The 9,564-nt window shown below is 54.7% G+C and overlaps 1 protein-coding gene across 1 annotated transcript; it reads right to left on the bottom strand.

The window, feature by feature from the left end:
* Window positions 1-4,175: 4,175 nt before the first annotated feature.
* On the bottom strand, window positions 4,176-7,963 carry APLNR (apelin receptor). The gene has a single exon (XM_041722857.1). The coding sequence runs from the start codon at window positions 7,536-7,538 to the stop codon at window positions 6,396-6,398; it is 1,143 nt and encodes a 380-aa protein (XP_041578791.1). The 5' UTR covers window positions 7,539-7,963; the 3' UTR covers window positions 4,176-6,395.
* Window positions 7,964-9,564: the final 1,601 nt, after the last annotated feature.

The following is a 9,564-nucleotide window of genomic DNA, read 5'->3' as shown; positions in this document are numbered from 1 at the left end:
CCTGTAGAATGGGCCCTGTAGGTCAGGACAAGGGAAGGGGGTGGATCTTGAGAGGACTCAGGCCCTCACAGGAGAGTAGTTTGGAGGATGACCTTTCCCCTTCCCCAGCCCCCTTGGGCCATATGTCATGAGCCCCAGGCCTGTCTTTCCTCTGTAGCTCAGTTTTGAACCAGTCTCTACAGCTAAAGAACTGAGCTCCCCAGGCTCTAGGCAGCTCCAGTGAAACCTGGAGCTTTCACAGCAGACCTTGGCCTAGGTGGCAAAGGGTAGATGGAAGTGGCTGCCCAATGGAAGCTTGGAGCTAATATGACACTCCCCCTTTCCCCAAAAAGTACAGGCTTTCCTGAGCCTGGGACCAGATGCTGGCCAGTTATAGAGCATCTTGCCCACCGTGAAGTTTCCTCCTGGAGCAGTGATACAGTCCTGGCAGAGCAATGCCGTCCTTCCTGCCCCTTCTCCACAGTTCCTGAATGGTGCTAAGGATCTCAGCAGCTGGGGAAAAACTAGAAGGGGAGGAGGCCTCATGGAAAGCTTCAAGGGGGTCCAGCGAACAGAATAGGACCCCCAGGGAAAGAGAGGAGAGCTGGTACAGGTTTTGGCAATGAGGAAAAAGATGTTCCCCAGGCCCCAAACTTAGATTTCTCCTCCTCTGCTGTGTTTTATGGCCTGGGACTTCACTGGAAGTGGATTTTTCCTTGTAGCTTTCAAGCAGCAATTCGAAGAGGTGACAACCATCATAGGCACCCCTTTGTTGAGTCAGAGAAGTCCATAGCTGCTCTGTGGCCTCTTCCCCCCATTGCCTATCCCTTTGCCTGTGAAATGGCTTTACATATTGTGTGTGTGTGTATGTGTGTGTGTTTATGCTCTGTCTCTTGATCACTGAAGCATCTAAATAAAGAATTTATCCATGAAAAAATATATGGAGAGAGATCCATTAATGAAGACAAGAGGGTCATGCTAATGTAAGATGTCAATAATAAAGGACACTAGACGTGGAATATATGGGAGCTCTCTGAATTAAATTAGCAATTTTTCTGTAAATCCAAAACAAAAGGTGTAGTAACAGGAAATGTGAATAATCATCTTCAAGCATCTTTGTGCCCTCCCCCACCCCAGCTGGCAGTCCATCATCTTTCTGACCCTTGCCAGTTGCTCTTCATAGTTTCAATAAGACATTCTCCATTTCCTAAACCTGGAGCCATGAGCCATGCTCTTGCCTGGCAGCGGGAAGCATGAGTTCTAGTCCCACCTCTGCCCTTTCCCTGCTGTCTGCCTGCGTACAAATCCTCACCCTCCACAGAGCCTTACGTGGAAGGTAAGGGATGAAGCCCTTACCATCCATGAAGCCATGGGATGGTGGCAGGTTCATCTCTGTATCCCCAGCTTCTAAGACAGCCCAGGCACATAGTAGGCACTGAACAAAAAGTTTGTTGGATGAATAAATCAACAACCATTGCTTGAGACTCTCGCAACCTCTTTATAACTAGTCAGCCCAATGTGTCTGAGACTCCTTTATTGCCAATTTGATTCTAAGCTTCCATTGTTGTTGTCTCCAACGTTGCTTACAGAGACTTTATAAGCATTTGAGCAATAATTCACAAGAGCTGCCTGGTGCCAGCTGGGAAAGGCAGACGTCACATCTAGGTCCTGTCATGCTGTGTCATCTTGGCTTCTGGGGGTGGTCTTCCCCAGGGATCCATCGGCCCCCCCTTGCAGCATCCTTCTCTAACGAGCACAGTGTAAGAGGACAGAACTCCCAGCACCTGTCTAGGAGGCCCTGGCTTATATCTTCAAGGAAAACAGTTCAAACCCAGGCAGGGGGAAACGGAAGTCATCTCCTAAAAAACAATGCCTGGCCCCCAAGCTGTCTAGAGACCTGGACTATAGTCCCGCCCCAATCTGCTGTCATCCATTCTCTGAGACCTGTGCAGATTTTTCTCTGTTCCTCTGCTTGGCTCCCCTCCCAGAGCTGGTGGGGGTGACAGAAAGCACAGATGAGGACCTTTGCAGTTCCTCACAGGAGCTGTGCTCCTTCTGGTCTCTGGATAATCCCTCTGCACAGAGCACACCACCACCACCACCACCACCACCCGGCAAGCACTCTGAAGTCTGCCCTGGCACCCTGCCTACACGCATCCCACTGCCTCCATTAGGCCCTCAAAGCACCTTTATGCTCCCTCCTTAGAGCTTGCTGACTATAAATGCCCCTCTCACTGTCTCCACCAGCCTGAAGCCCACCGGGTCCTGTGCACCATTTACTCCTGTGCCCACCCCGCTGCTTGTCACCCAAGTAGTCAAAAAGGGCTGGATGGGTAACCACGTGAGTGGGTGAGTGGGTGAAGAAATGAAGAAACTGTGGACAAATGAATTATTAACTGCTCTACAATCTTATTATTTTTTTGGATAACTTACCTCAAATTTCCCTGGAGGGTTAGTGAGGTATTTTTCTTTTACAGCATCTGTAAAAAAGAGAAGAAAAAAACCTCAAATCGTTTGTTGTTGCAGTTGTAAATTCCTGCTGGGTTTTCCCTGATGTGCTTCCAAAGACTTGGAAACAAGCTGTGACACCCTGTCCAGCTCCCTCCCCGCCTCCCACCACTACTGCTACCCACTGCTTCCCGGGCTCTTAATTTCTCTCTCTCCACATCCTTTCTCCATCTCTCCCCTCACTCTCTCTCTGTTTCTCTATCTCTCCCTGTCTCTGTCTCCCTTCCTTTCTCTGTCTCTATCTCTCTGTCACTGTCTCTCTCTATCCCTATATCTTTGTTTCTATCTCTCTCTCTCCTTCTGTCTCTCTGTCTCTATCTCTGTCTCTATCTCTCTGTCTCTGTCTCTCTGTTTCTATCTCTCTCTTTGTCTCTCTTCTCTGTATCTCTCTCTTTCTCTGTCTTTTCTGTCTCTCTCTTTCTCTGTCTCTGTCTCTATCTCTCTGTCTCTCTCTGTCTCTATCTCTGTCTTTGTCTCGGTCTCTGTCCTTTTCTCTGTCTCTATCTCTCATACACTCCCCACCATTCCTCTCCCCTCCCCATCCTGACCCAGTCCCTGTGCTGGTGCCTTACCAATGAGCCCCCACTCTCCTTCCCAACCACCCGGCCCTGCCTCACTTGTGCTTTGGGGGAAACAGTGGCCAAGAGTGTGGGCTTTGGGAGGGGACAGCCTGAACTGTCCTGGCCTCGTTCTTCCGTGTACTAGCTGTGTCACCTCGCTAAAGTCTGTGACTAACCTCTCTGAGCCTTGGTTCCTTGTCAGCAGAATGAGTGTCTAGGAGGCCCCGCTCAGAGCACTGCAAGGATTAGACAACATGTTTGGAAGTGCTTAGCACACACCGCGGTGACTCTCGCTCCTGTCCCTTCTACTGCACTGATTGCTTTCGTGTCATCGGCAGACACGGCCAGTCCCCCAAGTCCTCATGGAAGGTGACGAACACCTCTGCACCTAGTGTTTCCCTCCGGGGATGGTTTCAGACTCTTCCTCCCCCAAATCAATGACCCTCCAGAGCCCGGTTTCCTGTCTCTGACCCGCTGGTCTTCTGTGCACCCCTCCTTCATTTGCCCACAGGATCTGTGTGGATGGGGATGTCCCCAAGCCTGGCCTCCCCCTGGAAATCATCTTAGGAGCTTCTAGCAGTTGGAACATCCAGGATGGGTCCAGAAGGTTTGGATTCCTGAGGTCTGGGGTGCTGCTCGGCGACAGGTATCTGCAGACACCCGGAGTCACTAACTGGAGGCCAGCACCTGAACTTCTCATCTAAGCCAACTGGATGCTCACGGGACAATGAATGAGTGAAGGAGTGAATGAATGAATGAATGCTAACATTTTCCCAGGGCCTGCGCTCAGGACTCCAAAATATGCACCCATTTGTCCCACGGTTTTCCGAGCAGGAAATCTGAGCTGCTTCCCACCCCCACCCTATCCCCACCTCACCCCCCACCCCAGCCTTTATTTTCTGTGCTTCTCCTGGGCTCACTCCCACCCCTGCCCTGCCCTGGGTCTAGATCTCCCAAGTTCTGCCCATCTCCCCTCTCCCATTCCAGTTTCCCACCTGACTCCCATTAGCTCCTACTTCCCTCCTGTGCCCCCTCAGCCCAAGTCACCTCCCACTGGGACATCTGCAAACAGGGGGGCCTTTCCTCAACCCACGACACTTGTGTGAGAAGAGGCTCTGGACACAGCAATTACACAAAACAGATTTATTGAATGAACCGAAGTGACTAACAGGGTCAGAAAACATAGCAGAGACGTTCCAAAGAGGGGGCTGGTAGGGGATGAGGGAGCCTCCATCCTCTGTCCAGGGCCACCAGTGAGTTCCAGGCAAGAGGTCTCTGGGGTCACTGAGGAAGGCCTCAGAAAGGCACCCTCTACCCTTCTGGTAGCTTCCTCCAACATTGACCGCATGCTTTGAGGACAGCCCTGGGCTGAGAAAGGGAGTCTGTGGAAGATTCCAGTCTGCAAGGGGGAGATTAAGCTGAGGAGAGCCTCTTCCTTTCTCCTCCTCCCTCGGCTCCTGGAGCTGGCACCATCCCAGGGATGGTCAAGCCCTCCATTTACACCACGCCGGGCTCTTCCTGCCTCCGTGGCGCAAATCTTGTCCTTCACGTCCTGTCGGGAGGCCTCCAAGAACAAAACCTGGAATATACACACCCCTGCCTCCAGCCCACAAAGGCCCCACCATCAATTTTGTCCTTGAGGCCTCTCTGGTGGCTTGAAGTCATGCCCTCAGCCCTGCCACAGCTGCTCCAGTCATCGTTCCCAGCCCCCCAGCCCAGCAGGAGAGGCCAATGGGTCCCATCCTGGTGGTGAGGTGACAAAAACCCCACCCAGTGCTTTTCACCCCAGGCAAAGGGAGAAGGCATGTTCCTTAGGGAGGGGGCCACAGACCCAGGGAAAGGGGAGAGTGGTAGGGAACACACTCATGGACTCAGAGCAGGGGGGAGAGGTGTGGGAAAGGAGCCAAGGAAAGCTCTTAACCACCTCCTGCTTCCCTCATGGTACTAGGAATGATGGCACCCAGCACATTGGGTTTCCCCAGGGCTTGGGCACCACTGCTTTGGGGACAGATCTCCCCAGAGGGGTCCCAGCCCTAACAGGAACATCTTTCTTAAAGCACGGACCAGCCGTCAGAGCCCCCAAATCCAGTGGGGGAAGGGGTGAACTCATTTTTGTTCTATATTGCCTCACTATGTCCCTCTTTCCCCAAGGATGCTGCGTGCAGAGTGGAGAAGTGGTAGAGACTAGAGAGTAGAGAGTAGGGGGGTAGTTCACCCAAGTGACGAGTGACACAGGCACACTGCTCTTCCTGTTATACTCATCTGTGTACACACACAAGCACACACACACGCACACACATAACTCTTGGCACCCAGCAGCACCAGTGCTCAAGAAAAGTGTCCTGCCTGGAGATGCCAGGCTGTGGTGGGGACACCTGCAGGTCCCAGTTCTAGAGAAGGTTGGAGGGGTGAGGAATTGGAAAGGGAAGCCAAGCAGCATATAGACTAAATACGGACTCCCTTCTTCCTCGACGTTGCCTTCCCGACTCCCCACTCATAGAATGACACCTAGGAGCCAGCAGTCCCATCACCAACCCCGTGGACTTCCAATTGCCATGGGGAATAGAGGTTGAATGAGAGGAAATCTGCAAAAAAAGCACATCTAGTTGGCATCAAGGAGGGGCTGCAGGAAGCGAGGCCCCCTTCTGGGATCCTTAGTGCCCGAAACTATAGTGAAATGGTCCGGTTTGCAAGAAAGTTCTAGAGCTCCCAGCTGCAGAGCCTGGAACTAACTTTGCTGACACCAGCCCCGGTCCCTCCTTCACTCTCGGGGAGCCAGAGAGTGTGTGCAAGCTTCAGGATTCTTAACCCTTGGAAGCCCTGCAGAACCAGGGAGGTGAATAGGGGAAGAAGGAGGGATTAAAGAGGAGGTGTGTCCCGGAGACCAGAGACCAGGTTGGAGCCAGCAGGTGACAATTCGGGCTGGAAAGTGCAGACAGAGGAGAAAGTAGGGGCAGGGAGAAGGGACAGGGCATTAGGAAGAAAGGAGGGAAAAGGAAAAGCTGGAGATCCAAGAAAAGGAGTGGGGGCAACCCAGTTCCGTTGAGCCAGCACAACTTCCCTTGTTTTATATACAAATGGGGAAACGGAGGCCCAGAGGGGTCAAGACACTCGTGCAAGGTCCGTCTCACGGATACCTGATACTGAGTGGCCAAGCAGGAGCCTGCAGGGCTCAGTCTCCTCCCACTCAACCACAAACCTCTGAACAAGCCTCAAGAAGGAAGGAGGACAAGAGGGGGCAGGGGGGCAGGGAGCAGGGAGCAGGGGAAAGGGTGGAGTGCGAGGGAGAAGGTGCTGTCATGCTACCTGACTTTCAGAGAGCAGGGGAAGGCCGGGCAGGCCCCAGCCCTAGTCAACCACGAGGGTCTCTTGGCTGTAGGGGATGGACTTCTCGTGCATCTGCTCTGCCCCCTTCCCCGAGTTGGGGCCGGGCCCCTGGCTGTGGCCGGAGGAGTAGCTGGCTGACTTCTCCCCGCTGCTGCTGTGGGAGGCCGCCCCGCACCTGCTCCGGCCGCAGCAGAGCATGGACGCGCAGGCCTGGCGGAAGCGCGGGTCGAAGAAGGCGTAGAGGAAGGGGTTGAGGCAGCTGTTGACGTAGCTGATGCAGGTGCAGTAGGGGAAGACGTTCATGAGGAAGATGTCGAGGTCGCAGGGCCAGTGCAGCAGGCCGCCCAGCATGTAGAGCGTCTTCACCAGGTGGTAGGGCATCCAGCAGAGCGCGAAGGTCACCACCAGCACCACGATGATGCTGAGCAGCCGCCGCCGCTTCCGCAGGCCCTCGATGCGCTCCTTGCGGAAGTGGCCGGCGATGGTTTGGGCGATGAAGAAGTAGCAGGTGAGCATGACGGTGAAGGGCACCACGAAGCCCACGGCGGTGGACGACACCCCCAGGCCCACCTCCCAGGCCCACTCGGAGCTGGCGGTGGCCACCATGGAGTAGTCCATGTAGCACTGCACCTTGGTGCTGTTCTCCAGGTCCCCGGTGGAGCGGAACACCATGACCGGCAGGGCCAGCAGGGCGGCCAGCACCCACAGCACCGCCGTGGCCACGGCCCCGCTGACCCGCAGCCTCAGGCGAGCGTTGGCCACGGGCCTCACGATGGCCAGGTAGCGGTCGAAGCTGAGCCCGGTGAGGCAGAAGACGCTGGCGTACATGTTGACGAAGATCACGTAGCTGCTGAGCTTGCAGGCGAAGGTGCCGAAGGGCCAGTCATAGCCCCGGTACGTGTAGGTGGCCCAGAGCGGCAGGGTCACCACGAAGGTCAGGTCGGCCACGGCCAGGCTGGCGATGAAGATGTCGGCTGAGCGCCTCTTCTCGCGGCTGCTGCGGAACACGGTCCAGAGCACCAGGCCGTTGCCCGTGGTGCCCAGGAGGAAGACCAGCATGTAGATGGCGGGGATGAGGGCGCCCGACGACTTCCAGTCCGCGTACTCGCACTCGGACTGGTTGTCGGCGCCGTAGTAGTTGTCGAAATCGCCAGCCTCCTCCATGCCGGCAGCGGACAGAGGCCGCGCAGGGGGCCCGGGGGACCGGCCCCGAGGCCGGGCACCGGCGCAGCGGGCAGGCGGGAAGGGCTGAGGGTGTCCAGAGCCCCCCCGGGGAGCCGCCGAGGAGCTGCCTGGGGCCCAGCCGGCCCCCCACCCTCTCCTGCCGAGTCCTGGCCTCAGCTAAGCCGCTGCCCTGCGCCCTCCTGAGTCTCTGTCTCCTCCGTGTCTGGTCACTCCCTCCTCCCACCTCCAGACCAACCCCTCACTTGGGAGTCTTAAGATCTTTAAGTTACAGCCCACTTTTTTTTTTTCCTTTCCTCCTTCTCCTCCCTGGGCAAGTGGACGGAATGGAGCCCTGCTGCCCTGGGCAGAATATTATCTGGGGCTTGCAGCCTGCCCTCCTCCCGGCCCCGCCTCCACCCTCTGGCTGCCACCCACCTTCTTCCCAGCCTCAGCCTCGGGCTCTGCTTTCCTCTGGCCTTTGGAGCAGCCCCTCCACAGACCTCCTCACCCTCCCATTCTCACCCCCTCCCATCCACTAGAAATGGGGCGAATTATGCAGATTGAAATGGAGCCCGAGCTGGAGCCAGGACGGGTGGGGGGCAAGGAGGGTGTGAGATTTCGCAGGATGTTCTGAGCATCTGGCAAGCCGTCCCGCAGGCAGGCCGGTCTGGCTCCCACCCTCCCCCTCCTGCCCTCCCAGCCCCCTCGCAGACCAGACCTCACTCCTCTCTTCCCCCCCTCATGGCCATCCTCCTTTACACCTCCACACTCTGACCCCCTCTCTGGAAACTTTTATGGTTTACAGACACAGTTAAGGGGCTTTCTCCAGGATTCATGCGAGGTTGGCAGACCGCCGCCGTTTGCAGATGGCCTGGGAAGTTTTAGAGGGTGGAGGACAAAGTCGCAGGAGAAAGAAAGTCCAGACAAAAGTCATTAAGTCAGGTGATTAAATCTGCGGGGAAACGGAGGCCTAACAAGGCAAATGTCTTGCTCCAAGTCACAGGGATGAATCTCGCTACAGTTCTGTGCTTGCCTGCCGCTGCTTGCCAGGTAGTAGGTGATCACTAAATGATGGAGTGAGCAAAGGGATGGATGGACTGGTTGCTGGTGGAAAGAAAATCCCGTAGGCTCTGGGAACCTCAGACGCACTTCAATCTTTGGGACCAGCTCTCTGTGAGACCAGCAGCCAGAGGAGGAGGCAACGGAGGGGCAGCCACTGAGGGGATGCTATGGGCACAGTCCCGGACAAACTCACTTTGCCCCATCTGCTCAGCTTTCCAGGACCTCTGGGCAGGAACAAGGGAAGGCCACACAAGATTTAGTTCTTAAGTATACCTCCCGTGAGTGGAGGAGTCCATCTAAGGTTGGGCAGGGATAAGATGGCACAAAATCAGGAGATAAGTCATGGCCCCATCCAAAGTAAAAGGCTTGTAAAACAAGAATCCCTTGTCTCAAAGGAGGGATGGTCGGAAACCCCATCCAAGGGTCTGCAAACAGGGGCCCCGAACTCAAATACTCACAAGGAGCTGGTTCAGAGGGTCATGCATCTTATATGTGCTTACTATCTCCTTTAATTGGCACAACGACTTTGGAAAGTAGGCACTCCTATTAATCTCCACTTACGGATAAGGAAACGAAGGCACGGGGAAGTGAGGTCATAGCCAAGGTCGCTCGGCTGGTAATTGTCAGAGCCAGATTTTGAACCAAGGCTTGAGCACATGGACTAAACCTCAAGTTCTCCCACCCACCCATCTATCCGCAAAAAAAAAAAAAAAAGAAGAGAAAAAAAAAACCTCAACCCTTTTTAGATTGGCAAGATTTGTCATCTGCTGAGCATCATAGAAATGTAGGATCACACTAGGATACCTGTGATTCACATTAAAATAAGCTCTCTTGAGAGAAATGTTTTAAAGATTGCCTAAAATATTTTAGAGATCCTCCCCACTCTCCTGATTGAACGGTTCTGAGAAGCCCGGCCAGGCAATCATTGGGGGTTGGCACCATAGCATGGTCCGGAAACTGCCCC

Source organism: Vulpes lagopus, chromosome 11 (genome assembly GCF_018345385.1).
Source record: "Vulpes lagopus strain Blue_001 chromosome 11, ASM1834538v1, whole genome shotgun sequence".
In the NCBI taxonomy this organism is placed as follows: domain Eukaryota; kingdom Metazoa; phylum Chordata; class Mammalia; order Carnivora; family Canidae; genus Vulpes; species Vulpes lagopus.
The sequence above is the reverse complement of the archived record's forward strand: the minus strand, read 5'-3'. Positions and strand labels throughout refer to the sequence as shown.

Bases quoted from the DNA above. Each gene is read 5' to 3' on its own strand.
- APLNR (XM_041722857.1), bottom strand. From the start codon at position 7,538: ATGGAGGAGGCTGGCGATTTCGACAACTACTACGGCGCCGACAACCAG.